The 27,379-nt window shown below is 48.8% G+C and overlaps 1 protein-coding gene across 1 annotated transcript in view; it reads left to right on the forward strand.

Annotated features, from left to right (window-relative positions):
- ITGA1 (integrin subunit alpha 1) overlaps positions 1-27,379 on the forward strand; it is a 141,999-nt gene that overhangs the window by 57,244 nt on the left and 57,376 nt on the right. The window contains exons 3-7 of the mRNA XM_045204810.3: positions 6,369-6,481; positions 9,035-9,123; positions 9,243-9,354; positions 9,933-10,060; positions 23,806-23,954. Coding sequence (XP_045060745.2) covers positions 6,369-6,481; positions 9,035-9,123; positions 9,243-9,354; positions 9,933-10,060; positions 23,806-23,954 — 591 coding nt within the window. The remainder of the gene's footprint in view (positions 1-6,368; positions 6,482-9,034; positions 9,124-9,242; positions 9,355-9,932; positions 10,061-23,805; positions 23,955-27,379) is intronic.

The following is a 27,379-nucleotide window of genomic DNA, read 5'->3' on the forward strand; positions in this document are numbered from 1 at the left end:
TGCCAAACTCATCATTGCTCCAGCTCCCCTCCTTCCCACACTCGGGCCTGTCATGGCCGAGAGCGCAGCGGCTGCTGAGGCCACTGGAGAGCTGCGCCCTCTACGAGGACCAAACGCAGGGGCCATTTAATTTTTCACACCAGGCTGGCAGGGGGCGCTGGGTTCTTCAACAGCGACTTGGCTCAGACATCAGCAAAGGGTTGGGTGAGAGGAGGGTTCCTGAGAGAACGTAAACACGAGACAGCAATCTCCAGGAAGCTATCTTTTACAGCGAAAAAAACCCATGAGACAGTCGTCAGAGATCAGCTACTCTTCCAATAAACATAACAACAGCCATCGGGACTGTTACGAAACGCAAACACTTCTCAGTTCACGACACTATTATAGTGGGAACTTTTGTGACGGCGTTTTGCTCGCTTCAGTGAGCTTAGAGTTCATCGGGTGTTGCTCTGGAGATCAGTAATGAGATCCAGAACGTTCTTTAATCTTCTTAATCTGCTGACAAATCATTACAATAATTTCAGACGAAAAGCAAAACTCTAGTAGAAATAACATGTGATGAGGTAAAGCAAGCTTGCGTTACATTTCAAAGCAACACTATCCGTAGTTCACGAAGCAGTGCGCCTTGGGCCTTCCAATGGCCCGAGTGTTTGTGCAGCCGTCGCTCTTGCCATCTTCACTTTCTAAACAGGAAACTAGGGGTGGATGGCCAAAGGTTTAACACAGCGAGTGTGCCGCAGGGCCAGGAGGTGGAAGCCCAGCCTCCCGACTTTCAGCCAGTGGTGTCCTCGAACGCCAAGGCCTCTCTGGAACCCTGACCTGTGGCAATGCGTCCTGTGTTATGCAGAGGCTTCCATGGCATCCTCCTTACACAAAATGCATCGCCTCTAAAATGGAAACGAAGACATGCCGATCAGAAACTCTTAGCTGGTCACACGAGTCTAAAATTCCCAGCTCTGTCTTGTTTAGATTCTTAGACTATTTGACAGTCTTTACCCCCTTTAGCGAATGTTGACTGAATGCCTGCCTGCTTTGTACCTGGTGCTGTTATAGGCACCACGGGTATAGGAGTATGAGTGAATAAAACATGAATATTCCCGCTATTACGGAGCTTCTGTTCTATTGGGGAAGAAGGGACAAAGATAAATAATGAACTCAGTGAACAGGTAGGTTATATCACACGTTGGAATGTGGTGAGCTCTGAGAAGAAAGAGCAAGATAACAGGGACTGGGAATGCTGGAGATTCTTGAAATTCCGTGAGCGCTATGCTGATAGTTCCTTGGGATCAAGTTTATTCACACAGCTTGGGAAAAGAGAGGCTCACTGAGGATGACGTGGTGGGATACATGTGCTTTCCAGAGCTGCGGGCTTGGTGTCAGGACAGCCCCTAGGAAAATGCACCAAATGGTTTCATGTGCTGTGCCCTGTTAACCCCTTCTTCACTGTCGGTCCCAGCCCCCAAGCGCCCTGTCTGCACCGACCTGCTGCCCTCCGCCGCTACTTACCTAGGGCACACAACAGGCCGAGGTCCCCGTTGCCACGTCAGGCTATTTCCAGCAATCACCGTGCGCTAGGGCTCTCTGTTGCCCTGGGAGCCAGTTATAAAGTCCAAACAATTCCCATCCTTCAAAGCCCGCTACTGGCCAGTCTCAACCTGCCCAGTTTATGGGGAGATTGACCCCTGCTCTAGCCACGCTCCCAGCTCAGCCCTCTCTCACCAAGTCCCACACTTCCACATGAACTGTCCACAGTCTCCCTTCCTCCTGCCTCACAACCCACGGTCACTTTACCATTAATGTACTGTTGGGGATGCACTTCTCACTGATTACCTGAAACGACCCCCCAGTTAATAGTACATGTTTTCCCACTAGTCAGGTCTTCTGCACACACTGTAATTCATTCTATTTAAATGATGGAAACTTAGACTTCAAGGGGTCTTCGGAGGCCTATCTCCCATCCGCTGTAGGGACACCTTCCAAAACATCCCTGGCCAGCTGTGACCTGCCTCAGCTTCACCTTGGCACAGGGGCTGCCTGACCAGCCATGTGGGCCTTGTCAGTGTAAATCTTCATCACCCCCACAAGCCTGCCACTGACCGCCTCTCCCGCTACTTGTCACCAGATGACCACAGTCAGCGTGTCCATCTCAAGGGAGGGGTCGCGGAGGAAGGAAACCACGAGATTGAAGCTTTATTCTCCCTTTCTATTTCAGTTAGCTGTTGCTGCTAGCAGATTACCCCAAAACTTAGTGGCTTAAAACCACAATATTGATTATCTTTCAAGATTCATGCCTAGGAAACTGTGTGAATGCTTGTGCACACAGCTGCACACCTCTGGTGCCTCGATTGGGGTGGAGAGGCCGAGGCGGCTTGACCCCCATGTCTGGTGGCTCCTGTGGGCAGCGCCCCATGCCTTCTGCTCCGTGGGGCCCCTGAGCCTCCATAGGCTACACTGGGCTCTTCACAGCATCCTGCTCACAGACCCAAAAATGGGGATGTATAATTCGCGACACCTGTAAGGCCCAGCCTCAGAAGTCCCGGCACTATTCCTGCTGCATCCTACATATCTAGCAAACTGCAGTGTCGACAGGAGGGAAGGTAGATTCTGCCTCAATGACAGATGGAAGACGACGTGACATCACAAAGGCGCACACACTCCAAACCCCCTACAACACGGAAGACCTCTGGACACCGGGCCAGCCAGAGCCCGGCCTCGGGAAACTGTGGTCTCTCCTCATTTCTAAGGCAGACTGGTCTCTCTGGATCCGCCCCTTCTGCCTGCTCAGGGGCCCCCCTCCCTCTCCCAGACATCAGCCTTTCTCTTGCTCCTGGCACCCTCTCACCATCCTTTAACCATATCCATGTCACCACCATGTTGATTTAAACTCAACTCCACGGTCTGCCTAATGAAAAGAAGCTCGCACCAAATCGACACAGCCCATCCCCCTCACAGTCAGCCAGGTCACCGGTGGTGAAGCTGGCCCTGCACTCCTGGCTCCGGTCCTCAATACTCTTTCCTTCTTTGGCCTCTGAGACACCACCATGTCCGATTGTGCCTCTTCCCCTCAGTCACTCCTCCCAGTTCCCTTTCTTCACTCATTAAACCATTGTCATTTCCCCCAGACGTCAGCCTCCAGCTCTTTTCTTACTCTGCTCTCTTGAGGGGGCAGCATTGATTCTAGAGGCTTCAGACATGCTGACCCTGTTCGGGGTGGTCTCTCAGGTACTCCGCAGCAAGGTGGAGCCTGACCCCTGCAGCAGTAATCTGCCACCTGCACTCTTCCTTGGCCTTTTCCCTTCTCTCCGTCCCCATCCCCATCTCCACACTTGTGCGTTCTTGGAATCACCTCCTGCAAAGCTACCTGTACCAAAGTCCTTGTCTGGGGTCCACTTTGGGAGGCCCCCAAACGATGATGGCTTACATCCTAAGTATTTCTAAAATTGGTTACCATTTCCTCTCCTTAATTAGCCCTCCTTTCTCATCAGGCTAATTTTAGGAACTCTGACCTTCACTCGCCGAATCTACTTTGCCCCTTTCCCTAATTTATCCACAGCATTGTACGCAGATAAGTTTTATAGATAGGAATTGCTCATGTCGTATCCCTCTTTGAAAGCTTCAATGGTTACCAACCTCCGCCTCTGTCAAGTAACCTCAAGTTCTTAAAGGAGATACAGGGGTATTCATGCTCAGAACCTGTTTACCTTTCCAGACGCAACGTCCACTCCAAGGACAGGGAGCTGCTTGAACTGACCAAGAGAGCAGTGTTCTTTCTTGCTTCTGAGACTTGGTTGAAGCTCAGACTCATGCAGTATTGTAACAGTAACAGTAACAGCACACTTACACTGTAGATCTTCTTCCCCTCTAAGTTGAAACAACCTAAAAATTGTGTTTTATCCATTTTATATCCCCAGGGTCTGGCAAACATGCCGAGCCTGTAGAATGTTCTCAATAACAGTAATCAGTCTATCGAGCCTCAGCTGTAAGACTTTCCGTAGCAGGAGGCTCACGTCTTTTCTCTGAAATGTTTTAACTGTAACAGTAATGTCATCAATCACATTATGAAAAGCTTTGAAAATATTGGGGGCAAAAAAACCTAACCATAACCTTCTTAATATCATTTATGTTTTTAGTGTATTCCATTTTAATCTATGGTTTACATTGATGTAGCTGTTCCATCCTCTGGGGGAAGGAGAAAAGATAAAATAAGAAGAAGGAGAACTAAGACATAAATAGCACATTTGATGAGCCAAATACTTTTTTTTAGGCACTTTACCTGCATTAACATTTTATTTTCGTGGTGGCCCTGTGAGGGAGCTACTCTTATTATTCCCATTTCACAGATGCAGAAACTGAGGCACCAGGGGGTACTGACTTGTCCTAAACCACACAGCTCAGTAAATGGCGAAGCCGAGGTCCGAACTCATGAAGTCTGGCCTCAGAGCTTACGTGGCCTGGAGGGGATTAAATCAGAGCAGGGTCTGGCACATCATGCCAGCTGCCACGGTCATGGCTATTATAATGAGCGCGCCAAATACAATTTGGAATGTTTCGCTTTAAATTCAGTCATAGGTTATCATTAAGTGAGGTAGGTTTTACTTCACATCAGGTCAAAAATAATTTTGCATCCTACCCATCATTTACCCATCATTTCTTGTGACCACACAATACCCTAAAGAATGACCCTGCGATAATTAATTAGTTCTCGCTGTTGATGATACTTCTTTTCATCTTTCATTACTGCGTATAACATTTGAGCATTGTCTTTATGCATTAAGCTTTTCCCCTTAATTTAGGTCATTTTCCCAGAAGTAAGAATTATGTATTAAAGGGCTTGAATATTTTTATGGCAATTTATTCATATCAGAAATGGCTTTTTAAAGGCCTTATATTAGTCTGTTCAACAATTCAGTACTTACAATTGTTATAAAACTTATTTCCATTAGCACTAGCTTCACTCAAAGGACCTGCACAAAGTAAATCCCATCCCTTTTCAATGTGACAGACTTTGAAATGTTTAAATATTTAAAAATGCATGCCTTACCCACCCACACATCAATATAATTTCTCAACTCTCCTTAAGACATTTTTTCTCTGGGCCAAACATCCCCACCATTCCCCCAAGCAGCTCTCGTCTGACAAAGTTGCCAGAGGTTTGACCGTCTGAGTCACAGTCTTCTAAATACATTCCATTGCACCTCTGTCCCCCTTAATTTGGAGATTCCAGACACGGCCTGGCCAGGCAGAGCGCAGAGAGGCCCTCACTCTCCTGGCCCACGGCATCTCTCTCCAGCCATGAGCCTACGGGCACATTAGCATTTTGGCACCACACTAGCCTGTTGCCTCATGGGTACTTCTGTCAACAAAATCCCCTCTCATGTGTTCACACGAACTCCCGGGAAGTCAGGTTTCCACATCCTGTGATGTCCATAGTAGTATGCAGTTAAGGGAAGTTATTTACTTAGGTTTTTGCATAAACTTTAACTAGTTTGCTTAGGATTCTTCCACCAGAATGTGGAGACACTTCCGCATGCCCCAGTGGGCATTATGGATTTACTGGCTGTGTGCCTTCATGCTTACTGCGTCTTCCTCCAAGACAGTGGTGAATATGTAGGCTAAGACCATCCCATCCCCGGGGTAGCCTATGACACGTAACAGGGGTCCTTCGGCTGCGAGCAGACTGCATCCACGGATGTACCTATTTCACCAGTCACGAATCAGCGGCTGTGAGGCCACCCAAATACCTCAACAATCAGCCACGTTCATCATCTTATTTCTGATATCACAGGAAACCTCGCAGAATGGCTCGCTAACACTGCTATAGATCATGGTTACATTTTTCCGTTGATTATTGTCAGAGTGATTTTTTTCATTCCGTCTAAAAAGACATGAATGATTTTAACCTGGGTCTCATAACCATCCTTGTTTTCTAAGTACTTCCAAACTAGCATACACTAATATTAAATCTTATGAAGACCAAATGTTTATAGCTCCTAACTTCTTTATTAAATTTTCAGTTCCTGATGAGAAAAACTCATTGATACTTTGTGTGTGTGTTATAAATTAATTCAGCTTCAGGCTTAACCAATAATTATAATTTCAGCCCCCAAATTAAAAAATACAATAAAGTAATATAAAATAAAATGAAGTGTTCTGAGCTCTCACTCCTTTGTATTTTACGGGGTTTTTTAATTCACATCAATCTACAGTTTGGAGGAGACACTCCGCTCATGTAGGAGCGTCACAGTAATAACAGGGGACGACTGATTGTGACGGTGGGACCTGATGTCACTCGTCCCAGAGTGGCCACAGCACAGCTGAACGGAACACCCGTGCTGCTCAGGGGTGCTGACCGCATTGTTTCACTGCAGGGTGCTCATCGGCTCCCCCTTGGCCGGCCAGCCCAGGAACAAGACCGGGGACGTCTACAAGTGTCCCGTTGGCAGAGGAGAATCATCGCCTTGCATAAAGTTGCATCTCCCAGGTATGGAAAGTCAAAATGTTGCAGCCTGGGCCTAAATTATTCCCAGCGCTCGAATTGAAAACCAGTTTCAACCAACTCGAGGAAACGGTCCAAGTAACCTATAGCCATTCTTCAGTTCTTATCATTCACCTTTGCATAAAATGACATTTTGATTCCCTCTGCCCTTCTTTTGGTGTGGAAATTCTTTGTGGGATATCCATAGATTTAGATCTTAACTAGTTTTGTCACTTTTAACCTCCCCCTTTGTTCTGTGTCCTCTGTAAACCAGGCTGACAAGACACAGCTTTTCCCAATCAACCTGCCCACCCCATTCCCCCACAAAAGTTAACTTAGTCTTTTTAAAGAAAGCGGCATAAGGAAATTGTGATAGATGCCCTATATTTTGCCCTGTATAATGCGCACCCACAGTTTAATGGGTAATAGTAATACCCATTATTATTCCAACGGCATATAATCCTTATGCCCATGTATAATGAACGTCCTTGTTTTTCCCTCAAAAATGTGGGCAATAAAGTGTGCATTATACATGGCAAACCATGATAAATCAAAGTATTACAAGAGAAGAGCACACGGTAAATTTCTGTTGACCTAGAGGAATTGGGTAGAAACATCCTGTAGTTAGAGCGGACTAGAAACTTCCTACCAGGACTCTCCAGGAACTAGAAACAGTGTTCCGAACATCACATACCAGGGGAATGACTCATCACCTGCAGGTTTATTTCAAACATTGTGTTCTTAGTTCTCCTTCTTACAAACTGTCTCGTTTGTTTGTTTATTATGAACATGTTTTCCTTTACATTCACGAGCAGAGTTACAACTGCGGCTTTAATATCTGTTCCTGATAACTCCAACATCCGCGACATCTCAACCTCGCTTTTCCTTTATTATCTTTCTCTTGAACTTGGGGCACATTTTTCTGTGTCTCCTTGTGTCTAGTAATCTGACATTGTATGCTGGATTGTACTCTTCAGTTACAGGTGTGGAGACCTGGATGTTATAAGCCTTTGAATAGTCTTAACTTCGTGTTTTCACAGTCACTTTACTTGGCTGAACTCAGTGTCCAAACTGCAGCAGGAGGCTGGCTGGCTGTACCCTGTACACGTGCAGTTAGGGTCATCGCGAGAGGTGGACAGGATATGTGTGTGTGTGTGTGTGAGAGAGAGAGAGAGAGAGAGTATCTCCTCTCGTGGCTCTGCTTTCCCAGGAACACCCCCCCCCCACACATTGCCCCAGTTTCTGTCCTCTGGTCTTTCAAGACTGAAAGAGTTCCCTTTGAGGTTTAGCCATGGACTTGGGCCTCCCCTTCAGGAAAACAAACACAAAACAGGAAACGCACCCACTGCTCATCCCTTCTCACAAGCACAGGCCCCCCTCCAGTTCCTGCTTTTGGCTGCTTTCCGCTGCCTACAGATGATTGTTTTATACATCGCGGCTCCTTTTCCTGGAGATTGTGGTGCTTATTTGTTAAACAGCTGTTCTGACAGGGGCTACTTTACCATTACTGGAATCTGAAACAGAGTTTTTATAGTAGCTGGATACTGTAGCCACATCCAGACCAGTAGGGAAGTTCCTGCTGTAGTCAAAGAACTCTAACCCGCATTGTCTGAGACGGTTGCAGATTACAGCACAGTTTCAGACGCACTGGTAGTAAGTCAGACCAGACCCCGGGACACAGACCAACCTGGAGACCCAGACGTCAGTGTGACTGACATGCAGGAATCTGCTTCCACTCCTCCCGTTCAATCTATATATAGACAGGCTTAAAGTAGGAAAAACTTTTGGGCATGAACAGTGAGGCAAATCTTTCTTGAACTTGAGTTTGGCTACTTCCGAGTACGTCCACACTCTGCTAAGCAGCTTTTAGAAGCTTTTGCTTTTCCTGTCCAATCATTTTTTAAAAATATGAATAAATAAACTTCTTGCCAGTTTGCCAGTTGGCATGCTTTAGGACCCGACATTCCTATTCAGAGTGTCAAAAAGCAGTACCTTCCCCGTGTCTTTGTTTTTTAATCCAGACTGCCTGGCCACGCTGTAATCTTTCTCCAGTTTTCTTTGTAACCCTCTCAGTGTCTCCTTGATGTTCAAATCAACAGTCAAAAAGTATATATTTGAGTTTCCATTTCTGGTCTTCTATCCATTTTCCTTCTTCTCGCCAGAAGCCGTGTTTCATCATGGCTTACTGCTTATCACATGTCGATACAGCATGTAAGAAAGGTGTGTAGGTTCACATCATAGCCACACTGTCAGGAGGCTTAAAATTGTATGTGTTGCAGTCAGTGAAGATGTGTGAGAGACAGCCCCACATTCCCGTTGCCCCGGCGGTCTGTGTTCCTTCACAGTTCGGCGAAACTGTCTGGGATGATGACCCAGACGAAGTGCCTGGGACCGTGGCCGCGTTTCAGCCTTGGCTTGTCCCTTAGTCCCCCGCTGAAGGCTGTGTAGTTGAACGAGAAGAAGAACAGGCTGTGGCCTGAGCAAAGCAAATAGAACGTTTTGGTGAGAAGATGATGTCACTCTGTTTTCCGCCTTCATAGGATGTTCTTCTATTTTCAGTTAATACCTCCATTCCCAATGTCACAGAAGTAAAGGAGAACATGACGTTTGGGTCCACGCTGGTCACCAACCCCAATGGAGGGTTTCTGGTAAGAAAGCAGAGAGTCGCCACAGCTAGTGAACCAGGAATGCCGTCATTGCCAGTCTTCATTGTGTCCACTGTATACTTTTTAATCTTATGGTTTTTATTTATTTATTTTTTTACAAGGCCTGTGGGCCCCTCTACGCCTATAGATGTGGCCATTTGCATTACACCACGGGAATCTGCTCTGATGTCAGCCCTGCTTTTCAAGTCGTGAACTCCATTGCCCCCGTGCAAGGTAGGGGTTTTGTCCAAGGCCCTTTCCTGCGGAAAGCGCCAGCGATGAACGAGGCAGGGGCATGCACGGAGCATGCCAAAAAGCTTGCCCTATTTTCTCAGTTACCAGTTTAGGTAAATGTTTGCTTTGCCAATATATAACCAAACCTTGCCACTATTTCTGGAATTGGTATTAGTGTAAATAACCTTTACAGAGTCCTGTTTAAACATTGTAGCTAAAGCTGTCACTTTGTTTATGTTTAAAGGGTGAGTCTCTTGGTGGGTAATAACCTCATTTGAAATGCAGGTAGAATGGGAACTGTTATATGAAATTTGAATTGAGAACATTTCCAAAGCTAACTCATACAATGTGAATTAAATGAGGTAGAGACGAGTTTTATGTGACCAGAACTCCACTGTTACTGAATGCAATGAGTATCACTTTAACACTACTTTTGCTGGGTGTGAGAACATGTGTCCGCTCTGTAAAGCATCAGTTACTGTTTCAAGTGAGCTTCTTCCGGCCCAGAAAGCGCTACCTGCAGCTCTCAAAGGGCAGCCTCCAGCTCCAGTGTGTGCAGTCGGCTTCCTCTCCTGCAGAGTGCAGCACCCAGCTGGACATAGTCATCGTGCTGGACGGGTCCAACAGCATCTACCCCTGGGCAAGCGTGACCGAGTTCCTGAACAACCTTCTGGAGAGAATGGACATTGGCCCAAAACAGACCCAGGTATGCGGCCCTGAGTTTCGCCTTCTATTTCCTAAAAATTAAAATGCACTCATTGTTTAACAAAACAGAATATTCTGAAAACAAATAAATTAACAAAGCTAAAACTTAGGGTGAGTTTTATGTTCTATAGCCCTTTCTGACCCCTGATAAAAGGGGCATTGTTGGCAGACCGTGCACTTTTCTAAGCAGGGAGTACTGCGAGAGCTGCTATTTTCGTTGCTCTTGGAAAATGTCCCCATGGCTCTCTGTAAAATCATATTTGAATTATTTTATTGTACTTTTTAATCTTTACTCTATTTTTTCCATTACCATTGAGTCCCCTTCCACCCTCTACCCCCCAGCAATCACCCCACCATTGTTATCCACGTGAATTCTTAAATATAAGATAGGTGTAGCCACCTCGGTAACGTCAGAGCAGGTTTCAGAATTGCGGGAACTCATCTGACCCGTCGCATTATAATCTCCTTTCCCGTATTATACAAATAGAATGGGAATTGGCCACAGGATATTGCTTAAAGTCGATTTTTCCCCGTATTTAATCATTTCTTCTCTTAAGCGAACAGCAAATACCCCATTCGTTAGCTGCAGTAAGTCAAATAGATTTTTTTGTCTTTTTTTTTTTTTTCATCCCATGGTGTCTGTTTCTAAACACGGCTCCTTTATGGCCACTAAAGGAAGTGGAACTTCTCACCTGCCTCTTCCACTTCACACACTGAGTTTGGGTTTAACTAATCTAATTTTTATTAAACGTATATGGCCACGTGGCTTAAATACAGAGAAGGCGTGGGGATACCAGGCAAATTCAATGTCAAAGTGAGGTCAGTGGCTTGAGCGTAGGAAGCAGTGCTGGACTCAGGGTGAGCGCTGTCGTTGGCTGGCTCGGGAGCCGCAGGACCTCAGGGCGGGGCTGTCCTGCTCTCTGATGGCTCCCTGTTTGGCGCACTTCTGAGGCCCTGAAAAAGTGGTCTGCCCTATCCATGTTCATCCCACCCACATTCCACCTGGGGTGTGAGGGCACACATGTACACTCACGTGTGCATGCAATGCACATACATATATGTAAATATATAAAGTGTATATATAAACCTGTGTATGTATCCCTATAAATATATATATAAAACATGCATTTCCCCAAATGGATGGTAGTTGGAGGCTGCGAGTTAGACTCAAGCCTCCAAGTGAAATGTCAGTGGGTTGTGTCCCCAGGCTGCAAGGTCGCTCCAGAGAGCTGGGTGAGGCGGGAGCGTGGGTGTGCCACGGGAGGGCAGAGGCCTTGGAGTCAGCGTGGAATCATTCACAGGAGATGGACTCTCTCGCACTGCAGTGTGTAAATTGTGCTGGACTTGAGTGTCTCCTCTGCAGCTGGTTTTCCCCAGGGCATCCCCAGAGGCTTGGAGAGGCTCGTACGTCTCTTCTTGTTACAGGGTGCCAGGTGGCCTGTGTCCTTTAAGAGGCCACTTCAGAGCTGTGAACTGCTCCTCCTCCTGGTCCCCACAGACCCTTTGATTTCCCTCCTGAGGACCTCTCTCCTCCTCCCTGTGTCCTCTCTTCCCCATCCCTTCTCTCCTGGGTCAGTAAGACTTCATGGAGCCACACAGTTAAGCCAGAAGAAATCTTAGGGGTCGGTTGGCCAAGAATGTCAGTTTATGGAGGGGACACGAGAGACTAAGGGACTTGTTCAAGGCTCCTTGCTGCTGACCGCAGACCAGAGCGCACAGCTCACCAAATCTGCCCAGTGTTCTTGTCCTTCTGAGAGCTCTGCCCCCAGAGGGGGGCTCTGAGCGGGTCCCCTCTGAGCAGTCCACCCGGAAGTAGGGGTCTCCTGTCCTGTCCACCCTGTCCTGACTGTCCTCCCCTTTCCTTCCTCGGCTGGCCTGGAGCCCAGTGCCCCACCCCTGCACAAACCTCTCTGAGATCAGGCTGGGGTCCTCAGCTCTGCCCCTGTCGCCACTTGCCCACGACCCATTCTTCTCCTTCCCTCCTGCTTTGTCCACACCGACCTAGCCCATCCATCCTTTCTGTCCAGAGCTCCCGATAGTCTCGGGACGGTTTCAGATGTCGAGTATTTCATTGGCATCTGAACTTCTGATTTAGCTTTCAGACTCACCCGTGTGTTTGACTGTGAAGATTAACCTACGCTCAGCTCTTTGTGGAAGTAGTGCCGCTGTGACAGGTGACATGGCTGCACGACTTCAGGGAGAAAATTGACCAGACGTAGAGTTCCAGGCGCCCTTCGGTGGGGATCGGGGTGGGGAGGGAGGCAGGGGGGCTGCAGCCGACTGAGGAAAGGAACAAATAACAACCGACTGCTTATGTGCCCGACCCACTCCGCTGCGATTTCATGCTTCCCACCATCAGACCCACAACGAGCGGCACGTTCTGTAGGGAGGCACGGATACAGGGGCCGTTCTCCCCCCACCAGAGGAGTGCCGGCCGCCAGGGTGGGCTCCGCAGAGTCCTGTCTCTCTTGGAGGGGACAATGACTTTATTGAGAGGAATCAGGCGTAGCCTGGGGTGCGGGAGGGACATGGCCTTACCGCGTTGTGAGGCCCACGGTCAGGTCTCCTGTCTTTAGTTCCAGAGGGGTTTCGGGGTGCAGCTGTGCACTCAGTTATTGGTGGTGTCTCCAGAGGTCCCCCAAGGGAGCCTGCCCCCTAAAGAGCTGGGAGCTGCTTATATCACTGGGCTTTCTGTTGCCCGCTGCTTGTTCCCTTCAGTGTGGAGCTCACCCTCCTTCTCCGCTCCTTTACTCAGGGTTTTTCTGAGGGTTTAGCAGGACAGGCTCTGAGATGGGCCAGAGGGTTGTGGGGAAATGCAGGCCCTCTCCAGCTGCGGCTCAGGGGTGCCTACCCCAGAATGCCAGAGGTGCTGGGACTGTCCCCAGACTTCAGGACTGGGGTCTCTGAGGGTGGCCGACGGAGCCCCCAGCTAATTCTGAAACAGGTTACAGTTGGAGAAACACCGAACTGAAGCATTATTATTATATTGGTGTCTGTGGTGTCTGTGGTGTGTGTGGTGTGTGTGTGTGTGTGAGTGTGTGTTTGCTGCCCCCTCCAGAGGGCAGACACCTCAGGAGTGAAGACGTGCCGTACCTTCTGTCCTGCCGGTGGCCTGCCCGGGCCTGCTGTGACACAGCCGGCTCTCGGTGACCACTTGTGCAGTAAATAAGTGTGCAGGTTGCAATAAACCCATTTTCTGTGTCTTTCGCCAATGAGTGGACATTTAATGAGACGTTTCTATCACTGGCATTTTTATGTCCGTAATGGGCACTTTCGTGTTCTTTTAAGTATGTACTTTATACTTTAGGGTTCAGTATTTAAACTTCACTATTTTCTCATCTTTTTCTATTTTGGCTTAAGTTGTATCAAGGACAAATCTCATAAAGATTCTGTAAACAAAAGGGACTGGAAAGACATTTATTAGGCCATTGCCTTTGCTAAACTCTACTTAATAGAGTTTAAGTATAACAATTGCATCTTTAAAGTTTGACCTTTCCTCAGTGTATTCAGAAAAGAAATTCATTCATAGAAAATTTGGAAAGATACTTCCTCTTCAAAGAAACTCACTGAAAAGTGTGCTTATCTTTCATTTGGTCTTATGGTAACACTCTCCAAAAACACAGACACTTTGTTTAAACCACTTTATTTCCCACTGGTTGCTAACATAATTTAAATAAGTTGGGTGTGTGTGTGGTTTTCACTTAAAGCACCAATTCTTCCCTAGGCTTGGCAGAGTAGCTTCCTGAGTGCCTCCTCCCTGTAGGCCCCACCCCCACTCAGAGGGGGCAAGTCTGGGAGCCGGGAGAGACCCAGAGGAGCTGCAGAGGTAGGCAGTGTGCAGTGCAGAGCTGGGCCAAGTCGGCTCGGCCTCCTCACTTGGTACACAGGCCTGAAGATTGGAGCTGCTGGAGTGTGTGAGGGGTTTCTTGGTAGAAGGGCCCAGTGGGGAAGGCGTCCATGGGGGCAGTGCAGTGAGTAGGTGGGCGTCCCCTGGAGCTGGGACGCACAGTGACCAGTGTCCAACTCTTGCTAGACTACCTGCGGGCGAGGTGGCCATGCCCAGCTTCTGGCAGACAAATCACAGCAGAGGTGGCTGTGCTGGGACCATGCACCCCGGAGCTGGTCAGTGTGAACACTGTGTGTTTCCCATGGCTCATCACGGGGTGGGTGAGTCCTGGCCCTCCACCCTCCTGCAGGTGAGGGGAAAGCAGATGAGAGCCTCGGGACTGTGGGGGTGAAGTACGTCCCTCTGGCAAGGATGCAGCTGAGGGGGCTCCCCTGGAACCCACAGGACAGTTGTAAACACCTGTTAGCCCGTGTCTTTCGTAAGGGAGGGCTGGCCAGATAGGAATTCCTGCACCCTTTCCCAAGCTGCACGGTCAGACACGGCCATCCGCAAACCACGGGAGACCAGCAGGGACGCGCCAGGTACACCCCTTTCCTGAGCACAGCCCCCTCAACCCCTGGGGGGAGACTGGTGATGGATCAGCATGGATCGTCTGTCTTGTTGGTGTTGTTTACTTTAGGTGGCACCACGAGACATTGTTGCTCTTCGATCGCTGTCGACCTCCACATACAGCAAGTTCATGTGGTACAGCCTACATTAAAAGTAACAGATGTTTTAAAGCTAAGGATAAGAAAAATTTTAAGACGTTTATCTTTCCATCCAGGGATCACAAACAACTTTCCCCTAAATAAGTTTTAGAGGGACGATTGGCCAAAATAAATTGTGTTCTGATAGCAGTCACCCCCTTATCCACGGGGGACACGTTACCAGCCCCCCAGTGGATGCCTGAAACCACAGATGGTACCGAACTGGACACAAGCTGTGTTTTTCCTATACGTGCGTATCCATGACAAAGTTTAATTTGTAAGTGAGGCACGGTGAGAAATGACAACCACAATAATATAATAAAACGATGACAGCAATGGACTGTAAAAAAGCCAGTGACTGCGGTCTCTCTCTCAAAACATCTCGTTGTCCTGCACTCGCCCCTCACCCACGGGAAGCCCTTCACGGCCCGTCTTCAGCACTTCGGCACCCTTACCGTGGTGCTTTGGGGTCGTCTAGTGAAATTGGGGTGGCTTGAACACAGAGCTGAGATGCAGAGACAGTGGATGTGATAACTGAGAAGGACATTGAGTGACCAGCAGGCGGGGAGTGTCTGTAGCCCATGGACACTGTGGACGGAGGGTGACTCACTTCCTGGGTGGGATGGAGTGGGGCGTGGGGATTCCGTCACATCACTCAGAACAGCACACAATTCAAAAGTCATGATTTCTTTACTTCTGACGTGTTTAATAGTTTCAGCCGCAGTGATTACGGATGGCTGAAACCACGCACAGCAAAACCACGGGTGAGGGGCGGCCATCTGTCTCGGGAGTGCTTGTAAGTCCTGCGGTGGCGTCTCCACGCTCGGGGCTGCAGGTGCAGAGGAGCTGCCATCCAGCCTGGCAGATGCCGAAAGGCATCTCAAAGCTAGGAACCACTCCTGGAAGGAACTGTCGCCTCCACCGGGAAACGAAAGGAAGGAAAAATACCAGGCAAATACCAGAGCTCGCAGGAAAGTTTCCGTAAGACACGTAGTGTCCACAGTGGGAAGGCCGCCTGAGCAACAGAACCACGAGCTCCCAATGCAGCCGCACCCCCTCACCTGCAGTTTCGCCTTCTGTGGCTTCAGTGACCGTGGTCGAGCGTGGTCTGAACATATGAAATGGAAAATTCCAGACACAAACGATTCGTCTATTTTGGAGCTCGAGCTTCTCTTGAGTTGTGTGATAAAATCTGCGCCCGCCCCTCTCTGACCGGCCGGGACATGAGTCATCCCTTTGTCCAGCGTCTCACACCAAGACATTCTGAGAGAGACCCCATTCACTGTAATAACTTTTATTACAGCTGATTGCTTTATTTCTATTTCAGTAGTAGTTATTGTGGTTAATCTCATACTGTGCATAGCCTATCAATTAAAGTTTATCATGGCTACGTACATACAGGGGAAAACAAGGCATGTATAGGGTTTGACACTCTCCGCAATACCCACTGGCTCAGAATCCACTGGGGGTCTTGGAATGTGTCCCCCAGGTGTAAGGGACACTGCTGAAGTGACTCAAAGTTTCTCCCATGTTTCCGTGTGGTCCCATTAAGACTTTTGCAGAAAGAGTCAAGAAATTTTTGTAAGCCAATTTTTTACCCAAGACAGAGTAAAGGTTATAAAATTGCCTTAAAAAAATAACACCTATAAAAGCAAAGCTGCAACACTCGGAGCTTGCCAGAGTAACGGATAGGACGGCGTAAACATTATGGTGGCCTTATTGATCCTCAACACCTAAGCACACACTGCTTTTAATAATAAATGAGAACCACGTAAATATGCCAAATACGAGTGCATTACCCTAAATAAAACCGGTAAATTGTGAGGCTTGATATAAAAGTGAAATATACTAATGGAACAATGTGTAGATTGTTCCCATCAAGAGGGAGCGTAGCATTAAACCAGGCAAAAGGAAGGAGAGAAATTCATTAAATTTTAGGGATATGATTTATCTTTCTTTTCGCTGCACATTTGACGGCCGTTTCCCAGAAGCCTTCACCAGGAGGCCTGACTCAGGGCTGCGCTGTCCGAAAAGCTGCCGGGGCTATGTCCTTGTCCATCAGGCTGCCGTTCCTGAACTTGGTCTTCAGTGAGGCGCATCTGGTCGCTCACTGGCCTCCTGGCCTCCAGGTGCCCCACCCCCGTGCATCAGGTACCTTCCCCAGGTGAAGCTCAGATGCTGGCATTTCCCTGATAAAGATCTCCTATCCTTGCTGCAGAGGAACATCCAGTTTGCAGGGGACTAGGAGGTATTTTTCTCCTGGTGCCAGGTGTTTGCCCAGAGCCCACCTCTCCCCTTCCCTGCTGCCTCCCCTCGAGGGCATCTTGGTCTGCGCTCAGGTGACGCCCTGCCTCCAATGCCCTCGTCTGCCCCAGGCCCTGCGTGCTGCAGGAATTTCCTGGGCTCAATCCAAGTATCACCTTCTGCAATTTGCTGTGATTGTTCCACCCGCCCTTCCCCAGGGAAGCTCCCTCCCCACCCCAGTCCCACAGGATCTGCCACCCATCACTCAGCGAGTCACTTTCCAAGGCACGTGTGTGGGTCCCCAGTGGGCTCTGCAAATCCCACAATGGCAGCTGGTGCCTTCATCCTTCCACTCCGGAATCCAGTCCAGTTTTATGCGTTGCCTAGGGGGCAAGCTGTTCACGCTGGGAAAATCTGATTCCTGGAAGTTTTTCTTTTCTCTTGTGTTAAAATCATTATTGTAATGGCCGCCATCTGTCACACTGCTTCTTGAAGTTACTGAGCTCGAAGGTGCTGGCTTGTCCCAAGACTCCCCTTGACCTCGTGTTTCAGGCTTTTCTTCTCAGGTGTTCACTCATCAGCCCCGTTCACCTGTGGTCCTGACTTCTCCCATAGACTTCTCCCCTCGCACAACCCACTAGCGTCTCTGAGTGGGGGTCCATGTTGCCTGTGAGCCAGCCCTTTCGTGTCCTCGTCTGTGGTGACAGAGGTTAAGCCTGGTGTCAGCTAACAGCCTGTGAACGGTGTGTGCAGACAGCGACCTTGGATGGCAGCCTGTCTTAGCGCCACGTTCGCACCCTGACTCGGTAGCCTTCGAATGTGTCCTGACTCGGTAGCCTTCGAATGTGTCCTGACTCGGTAGCCTTCGAATGTGTCCTGACTCGGTAGCCTTCGAATGTGTCCTGACTCGGTAGCCTTCGAATGTGTCCTGACTCGGTAGCCTTCGAATGTGTCCTGACTCGATAGCCTTCGAATGTGTCCTGACTCGGTAGCCTTCGAATGTGTCCTGACTCGGTAGCCTTCGAATGTGTCCTGACTCGGTAGCCTTCGAATGTGTCCTGACTCGGTAGCCTTCGAATGTGTCCTGACTCGGTAGCCTTCGAATGTGTCCTGACTCGGTAGCCTTCGAATGTGTCCTGACTCGGTAGCCTTCGAATGTGTCCTGACTCGGTAGCCTTCGAATGTGTCCTGACTCGGTAGCCTTCGAATGTGTCCTGACTCGGTAGCCTTCGAATGTGTCCTGACTCGGTAGCCTTCGAATGTGTCCTGACTCGGTAGCCTTTGAATGTGTCCTGAGGCAGGGCTGGTGCACCACAGTTTCGGGGAAAGGGAATACGCGTTGGCAACACTGGAGCTCTTGTCGGGCGAAGCAATCGCACGTCTCAGGGAAACCCAGGACACGTCGTTGTCTGACCCTGTCTTCACTTTCTCCCCTAAAGAAGCCACTGCTTGGGTGAAGGGGGTTGTTGGATGGATCTTAGCTCTTGCCGGGCATTGAAATGCAGGCACTGGGTGACTCCGATTCAACAGTACAAGGTAGTAATCTCATCTAAATGAGTGAACAATCCCATCCCTCCCTCACTCTTTCTTACTCAGCATATTTAATAGCTCTTTAAGTATTGTCTCTCTTACACTCCTTGTCATTCTGTTGTGACTTTTCGTTTCATGGAAAACAGGAAAGCCTTCCTTCTGGGGATTTTTCCCAGGGTCCCCCTTCCGAAGCCCCCACTGTCACCGTCCTCCTATCCCATTTCCACCCCCCAGAAATGAAGCCGTTTATGTAATTATTTTAATTCAGCAGCTACTTACAGAGCCTTTCATTGATTAAGCAGTATGCTAGGTGTCATGGGCAGTGTAAGAAAACACCAAAGCCTTGTTCTCGATGCCCAGAAAACTTCCCACTTAGAAATGAGGCCAAGTCTTATCTTTGGATAACTGCAGTGCATGACATTGGATGAAAGAACAGTTAATTAGTCTTTATAAGTAGGTAACTCTTAATATTGTAAAGCAGTGCTTTCGGACCACGTTGTGGGAGGTGTGGAATATGTCCCTCACACACACACAATATCCCTTAACTAACAGTAAATTGTATCTTCCATTCCGTGATCCACGGTGCGTGTTCCCACGCTGAAGACTGAGATCACGTTGGAAGGATTTGCTTCCGATTTGGAGCAGAGCAGCTGGGACGTATTCCTGCTCGTTTGCACAGTTCCAAAGTGTGCGATGTTTTCTTAATGTAAATAGCAGAGGGGGAAAGAGAGACAGAGACAGGAGCAGACAGAAGAGGGAGGCTCGCTGTGAAGATGTGTGTTTAACTTGTGTTTCCCGCTGTCTTCCAGGTCATTGGCCCACAGATCCCTTTTTCTAAAATCGCACCCAGTAACATACAAAAGGGTGCTTGTGCTCCCAGGGAAAGGGGGAGAGAGGATATTAGGCTGGGGTGTAGCTGAAGAAGGATTATAGATCTTACGTTTGCGTGGAAGGTTCTGTTAAGTGGTACTGACCTCTTGTGCGTGTGACAGAATCCTTAGCCTGCTTCGTGCTGCAGCCTGAATCAGCTCTCAGGTCTGGTCGGCCTGAGAATGTAATTCTAGGCCTGACTTTTGTTCTACTAATCAAGAAGTCCCAAGTGCATCTCCCAGGCCAATGCATCCATTTCATTTGTCCCTGAAAAGTAACTGTTCCTTCTCCTTGTGACTGTCACCCCCTTTGTGAGTCTGTTGTTACTCTGTCTGCACCCACTCTTTTACTGATGTCTTCAGCTACTCCTTTTCCACTCTCTCTTTCTTAGAAAAAGCCCACAAGTAACTCAGTCGCTTCTTTGAGCTCCCACCCTGCTTTCCATTCAGCAAAAATGCCTGGAATCTTTCTACCTCCATCGCTCCTCCCAGCTCCCTACTTACTCCCCTCCCCCTGCTCCCAGGGTCAGGCCCAGCTTCAAGACAGCTATGATGCTAGTTGGTTGGTTTCTTTTTCCCCATTTCTGTAATGATTTAAATTCCTTATCATCCTGACGTATTTTCCAGGCTCCAGACTGCTTTGATGTCCCTGTTCTACTTAAACCCCTCTATCTGCTCTTTATCCGGGTATTGGGGAGCTGGAGCTTCCCTCCTCCACAGGCCCTTCAGTGGGAGGCAGTGAATATGTTTGTGGCTCCCCGTCCTCCTGCCCCCCGTGATGCATGCCCACCGCTTGGCTCGCTTTGTCTCGTTACCTGATTCTCACGCTTACTGATTCTGTTGCCCACGCGTACGTACACATCCTGCTGGTGCGAATCTGTTTCGTGGGCCCTAAATTATACACTAAGCTGGGACTGAAACTATTGTGTCGGACTGGGTTTCACCAATAGTCAGCAAAGCAGCATGTATGTTCATTTTGTCACATGACCATTTTCCTGTCATAAAATTAACAAACGGGCCCTTTTCTGGGGAAGACACAGCGGGCCTTCCTGTGTCTGGTTCCTGAAGTCTGTACCAGCCAGGGACCCACAGTCAATGCCATTTCCCTGAGACCAGGGTTTCCACTGCCCACTCTTCTCATTTCCCACACTGCTTTGTGCCTCTCTTCTGCTGCTTATCATTCTTCCCCTCCTATCTCAGTTTCCTACTTGCTTATGTGAACTGTTACAGTCATGTCGGAAGAATGCGTGAAGGTCAACTGTGAGCAAAGCAAAACAGTGGAAAGAGATAAGAGAATACCAAATGCAGTGACATAGTCCATGCTCTTTGCCCCTGCCCTTTGCCCCTTGGTCCTTACCATTCGGTTGGGATGAGAAAGCATGCAGAATGGTTGGGAGGAATGTGGCCCCCACAGGGGCAGGACAGGCAAGTCTGCTGGGAGCTCGGACAGGAGGAAGATCGGTTTGGGCTGCACTGGCAACTGAGTGGGGAGCGTTCCGCAGAGGAAGTGAAATTAGGATCTTACAGAGCCGGAAGAATTCCGCTTAGGTGGAGAGAGTAGGAAGGGCATCTGGTGGGGAGAGAGTTCACGCTGGGAGACCCGAAGGCCAGCGAGAGTAGAGACGGTAGGGCAGACTGATGAGTGACTGAGGGTCAGGGAAGAAAACTGAATTTTAATCAACGGGCCTGGTATTAAAAGGGACAGCTTGAAGTTGGATCGGTTTTCTATTTGAATTAGAATAAAAGTTCTCTTTGAAAGTGTATTTCAGAGTCATTGGTGTAGGCAATGGAGAGGTATCAGTGCTTTTTGAACGAGGAAGTCACGTGATGAAAGAATTTCAGGACAGTTAATCTACCATGAATCTAAGTAGAAGGATCTGAGCAGAGTGGAGATGGAGGGCCAGAGCGAGCTCAGCGGAGGAGAGACCAGCCGCTGCCATGGTCCAGGGTCAAGGCCGTGATGTCTGGCCTGGGCTGACAGAGAAACGTGGGGGTGGAGATAGAAGCTGGAAGCACACCCTGAAGAAGGAGCCAAATGATGGCGATTTAACACGGAAGTGCTTCCACAAGAAAATAGGAAGGGGTTTGGGGCAGCCGAATGGGGTAGCACCAGAGATCAAAGACGGGTGTGACTGCAGGAGAAGTCCAGGCCCAGCCTGATCTGGAAGGGGCACCCAGAATTGCCCAGGAGGCAGGGCTGGGGCAGGGATGGGCAAACTTCCAGGCACCTCTGTCTCTTTGAACCTTGGGGCAAAGCAACTCTAGCGGTCCAGGGAGTTCATTGGAAACAGTCTCGGGAGAGTTGTTAGGAGCAAAGTCTAAAGAAAGGGTGAGGGAACGGGCCATTGTAAGTTCTCTTACATCTTAATGCTTGCAAAGAAGAAGCTTATAGGAGAGAGATAAATGTTAGATAGGTAGATAGACAGACAGACAGACAGACAGGTGAGATGAGCTGTAAAGCACTGGCCGTCAACTTTCCAAGGTGTTAAATGTTTTTTGCTATTCCTGGTGGGAGGATAATTTGTCCAGATAATCTAATAGCTCATGATAAATTCTGTAAGATGTAGAAAGTGCCAGTGGAGAACATACGGTGCAAAGCAGGCTTGTGGAGTTGGCCTGACTTCCACGTCTTCTCGTGTGGCCTCCATCCAGTGTGTAAGCCCGACATGCTCTCTCTCCCGAGGACGAAACAGCTTATGGCTGGCATTTGGTTGAACTCAGTGTGCGAGAGCAAGGTGCAGTCATTAGTAAAAGGTAGTAGGGCTGCTGGGCAGCGCCAGGCTTGAGGTTCACAGACCGAACTTTAAAGTGAGATCAGTCTACGGGTGGCAGGGGGTTTCTCTAGGACATCGGGTCCCAGGAGCATACGGCGCAGCGAAGGGGATATTTAGACTGAGCCACAGTTGGAAGTCAGCCAGGGGAGTTAGTGGAGGGAAAACAAGGTTAATGGAGTTGAACGTTTGCAAGTCAATGATTATGGTGACAGCCCGTGGCGTCTAGGCTGGGTGCAGAAAAACGGCAGGATCTACAAATGCACGGAAGACTCCGTGCGGTCAAGGAGTGAACGAGTTATACGGGGTAAATAGTTGAAGTCAATGGTCAGAGGGAAGAACACTTGGGATTGAGATTGAGGTGCCACAGTTTTTCCAGGTGACGAGGTCAATGACACGACCTTGGGGGTGGATAACACAGGTGAGCTAGAGGAAAAGATTACCGAGGCTCAGGAAGTCGAAGAAACGAGAGACTAGGGTGTTTGACAGATTCACCCGAGCAGTAGCATGTCCAAGAGCAATGACAAGAGTGACAATTTTCAGAGTCCTTTAGCCTCCTGCTTGATCAAATAAAAACCAAAGGAAATGAAAACAAAGCCCGTTCTGTACGGCGTCCTGAGTGGATGAGCAATTAACTTCCACAGCAGCGTTTGTTTACCTTGGTGCCCCAAGTCGGGCATAAGGTTATCTGAGTAACAAAGTCACTCCACTTGCATTTACACCGAACATTTATACACGCAACGACAACACCAAGCCTGCAGGATTCCCCTTGATAATACGAGTTTATTGCTTCCCATCAGCCTTTAAAGAAGGGCGTGAGAAAGGGATAAGAAACATGGGCGTCTCTGGGGTGCGGAGGGGACTGTGGACCAGGGGAAATGGAAGCTGGGGGCGAGTTACTTTCTTTACCATCTGACCCTGTGGGGGCTCTGCCCGCATTATCCAATCTGTGGGAAAGAGGGGAAGAAGGAAGGAGGCAGTGAGAGAGGGCAGACAGAACAAGAAAAGGGGGTGGGGGCAGGCTGATCTGAGAGAAGCCTCAGCCGAGCCACACGCAGCACACAGCAGGCACGAGCCCTCGCGCATAGCCCTGCTTGTGGGGCCGGGCTTACTCTAGCTCCACTCTGCCCACGTTTCCTGGTCTGGGCTCACTGATCGTCTTTCTGCTCCTGGGCATACCTCCCTCTTCCTGGTCTCAGCTTCTTCCTGTACACAGTCCCCTCCGAGGGTCTCTCAGCCACCACCCAGGGCAGACCTCTGCCCTCCTAGCACCAAGCAAGGTCTCTGCTGGAATATCACTTCTGCCAGCCCCTCCCTGAGCCCCTATTTTAAATTCAAGCCCTAGGTTGTACTTGCTGTTAATGGCTTTTCCGTGGATTTGAAGGGTCGTGTGTTGGACTTCTGTCTGCCAGTTTGGAAGCACCGAGAGAGGCAAGGTGGGGCCTGTCAGGGTGTTCTGCCCCACACCTCCCGCACGGTCTGCCGCAAACATGGCTGCGGGGATAAACCAGCCGTTTGGGGAGGTTAACGACAGCACTCGTGATTTCGTTCTTCAGGCCACGACTGTCCGCAAACAGCAGCGTTATTGCTGTCAAACTGGCGGGATTGGCGTTCTCGTAGACTTTTAAACTCACCTGAAAGATGCAGATGGGTCGCCTCTGATCTCCAAGTCTAAGCTGATCAAAACTGGAACTGGGCATGTTGCTAGATCGACGACTCACCGTGGCTTGGTATTTCAGGTTGGAATTGTGCAGTACGGAGAAAATGTCACCCACGAGTTCAACCTCAGTACCTACTCGTCGACAGAGGAAGTACTCGTCGCTGCCAACAAAATAGTCCAGAGAGGCGGCCGCCAGACGAAAACAGCCCTTGGAATAGAGACAGCCAGGTGCGTGTTTAAAAAGCCACCCAAAGTCTGAGTGTACAAACCCAGCTGCTCACCATGTAGCCCTCTGCCGTGTGGATAGCGCTTTTCCTTGGGAATATTTAAAGCCGTCTTGTGTAAAGCTAGGTTCAGCCAATTAGCTAACAGCTGATGAATCAAGTTTTTCTATAACACAGTCTCACCACTTCTCGAATCTGTCCTGTTATTCCAAGGGTTTAGTTGATGGAAAATCGATAAAAAATAATGGTATTCGACGGCATCATGTTCTTGGGTCTGAAGACATAATAGGAGTGACTGTCTTTTCCTTTCAATCTTTGTTTTTAGCTTCTAGGATTTTTAATCTTAAAAAAAATGGTTAGTCCACATCTACTCAATATATATTTACATTCTAGTATGTCTGTAGTTTTACCGTGCCTGATTCGGGGTTATGGAGGATCTCAAACAAGAGCTTTCGAAAGGCCGAATTCCAGATCGCCTTGCTGGAAATCATTCTTGGTGCGAAGACGGAAAGATGTGGAAAGGGTTTCATTTGCAATGCTCGCACTTCCTTCTTTCTGACCTTCTCCAAGTTCCCTCCGTCCCCGCCCTTCCTCCCTCCCTCCCTGTTGCAGTCCCCTCCCCGCAGGGGCGGGGCGCAGGGCGCAGGGCCCACCCTGTGGTTGGGTGTCCTTCCCTTGCTGTGCGGAGCCTCTTCTTTTCCGCAGTTTTTCCGATTTCATTCAACTCTTACCTCTTGCTGTGGATCACCTTCGTCCCCATGGGAGCCAGCACTCTTCCGAACAAAAAGGAAACAATATCCGAATCACTGCCAACCTCGTGAGCAGTCTGGCGGCTTAAGGGTGCTTCTGTAAAGCAGCTCAGCGTCTGGACACTCTCCAGAGCTAGTCACCTGTGTTCTCCCTTCCCCTGCCTGACTAGATCAGAGTTTTAAGGGGCTTAAAATAGGTAATATAGATACTCCATAAAAGGGGTTGGATATTCGAAAATTTTTAATTTCACATGCAGCTTCAGACTCATAAATGTGAGAAAAGCATGTGGTTCTGGTTATATGGGGCCCGAGGGAAAGTAACTGCGAACAGATGGGGTGAGTTTGCATTTACCTGCCCGTGGGATCGCCAGTTTGCGTGCGTGTCTCCGTGTGCTGAGCGCGCCCCTCCTGTTACTCACTAAATGTGACCGCACACGCAGAGTCCATCAGAGTGCCCTTTGAGAGCTCCGAGCCCGGGGGGAGCTGTGCCTTTTCCAGAGGCAACCGCTGAAGAACGGATATTCATCTCTGAGACTGACTGAGGAATATTCTGGCTGCCTTTGCTCCTGCATAAAGAGCACCCTACATACCAGTCCCCGTGTGGTTTTTGCCCGTGTGTCTCACCGAGGGCCCAGCGGTAGGACTCGGAGGTTATCAACCTTTGTATACAGTTAAAGCGCCATGTGATGTGACTGCGTAGTCTTCTTGCACATTAGTTTTTCATGTGTAAGCAGATTTTTAATACCTGTTTATTGCTTTCAGGTAGGGCCAGTGTCAAACACTATTTTTATTTTTTTTAGAATCCTTTACTTCCCTTTTCATTGTTTCCCAGTTCAAAATATTTTCGTGTCCCCGTATCCCTATCCCAAATATTCTTTCTTTTCAATAGGGTCACATGTTTAATCATAAGAACTTGATTCTCTTATCCCAAAGAAAGGGATTCTGCTGGGGTTTTTCTCCTGTTTCAAAGCCTGCAGGGAGGTCCCTGTTTAATGTTAAGAAAGATCGCTGGATGGCGGTCTTTGGGGGTCAAAGGCAATTTGCTGAAGACAACTGGAACAGAAAGGGCAGACCCGGGAGTCGGCCAGTGGCTACCGCTGCATTACAGAGAGCCAGCGCCAGGGTCGGAGCGGCCAGATGCTCCCTCCAAAAGGCCTGTTACCATCTCCCTCGGCTGAGGTTTGTTCGGTGTGGCCTTGATCTTCAAGAGAACTAGGAGGTTTTGGTGATTCTCTAAGGAATTCAAACTGTAAAAAGAACTGAATTCCGTGACCTTTATATTGAACTTCATTTAAATACTAGCCTTTAACCCGTCCCCTCCTTTGCTTGTGCATGCGAAGAAGTCAGAAAGTCTATTTGGGTAGCATAGAGGGCAGACACGCAGTTCCCCGTGTCAATGTTTTTCTCCTATTTTTTTTCTTTTGAAAATGTTAGGAAAAAAATTAAAATGTAAAAAAGGTACAGCAAAATGCTATGTATGCATCAAACAGAATCAAGACGGATGTTACTCGCTGGTCACACTTGCTTTAAGCCCCTTGAAAGGGAAGATTACCACAGAGGAAATCCCCTTGCTCACCTGACCAGGACCCTTCCTCCCTGCTCAGAAAAGACCACTCCTGTGCCCTCACTGTGCGTCTGCGGGGAAACTGAGTGTGTGCTGTGCACACCGTCTGCAAGGTTCATTTGGGAGAGATGTTTATTTGGCATCACCCACACTGCAGCTGTTTTTCCTCATGACCAGAGTGAAATGTTTAAATGGACCATTCAGTACAAGGATGGCTACATTTTATACCAAAATATGAAAAATATTATATAAAAATCCTTTTATTATTTACAGTCCCAAGCAAAAAGTACTCTTTTCTTCCAAGACCACAGAGAGGAAAATGAGCTGAATAGAAGAAAGGAATCGAGATAGGGGAAGTGCGTGTGTGAGAGTGTGTGTGTGTAGAAGACAGGGAACACAACCATTGTCAGTGACACCATTTGCCTTTCTCTCCTCCACCTTTGCCCACCTGCCCCAGGATCCTGCGCCATGAAACCCAGGCCAGATCTTTCACTGCTCCTCCAGCCCTCCTTGGCCCTACAGCTGTCTCCTGCCACCGGGTCTGACAGCCTCCTCCTGCAACCTTCACTCCTATCCCTGCCTCCATCCTCCCGTCCCCAAGAGCACCTTCCAGCACTCACAGCCACACAAATATTCTCGTATCTCCCATCCCACCTCCCGTCTCCGAGCTGTTCTCTGCCTGTCAGAGCAGGTGGGGGCGGGGGCTGGGGGAGAGGACTAAAGCCAAAGCTGTGGCCCGAAGCAGAAGAAAGGGGCCTGTCTGTCGAGGGAGAGAAGGAGCGTTTAGAGAGCGATGCTGGGAGAGTGTGTAAGATCTGACCTTCTCTAAAGATGGTGTCCGCTCCCATCACACCCCACCTTTGAAGGGTCCAAGGAGTGAAACCTGCTGCCTTTGCACCTGGGACAGATGGTGATTAGCAAATGGGCAGCTTGCCGTCTTCTGGAATACACCTAAACCTAGGGCAAACAGTGGTCATCCTGCCTCCTGGCTGGGACAGTGGGCATCAGCGTTGACCTTGGAGGGAGAGTCCAGGGCTCCCTGGGTTTGTGTTCCCATTCTGTTCCCCACCTGCCTCGCCTTGGGGTGGGGTCTTTTATTTGCTTCTCTTTTGTCTG

The sequence above is a fragment of the Desmodus rotundus genome, chromosome 1 (assembly GCF_022682495.2).
Source record: "Desmodus rotundus isolate HL8 chromosome 1, HLdesRot8A.1, whole genome shotgun sequence".
NCBI classification, from domain to species: Eukaryota; Metazoa; Chordata; class Mammalia; order Chiroptera; family Phyllostomidae; genus Desmodus; species Desmodus rotundus.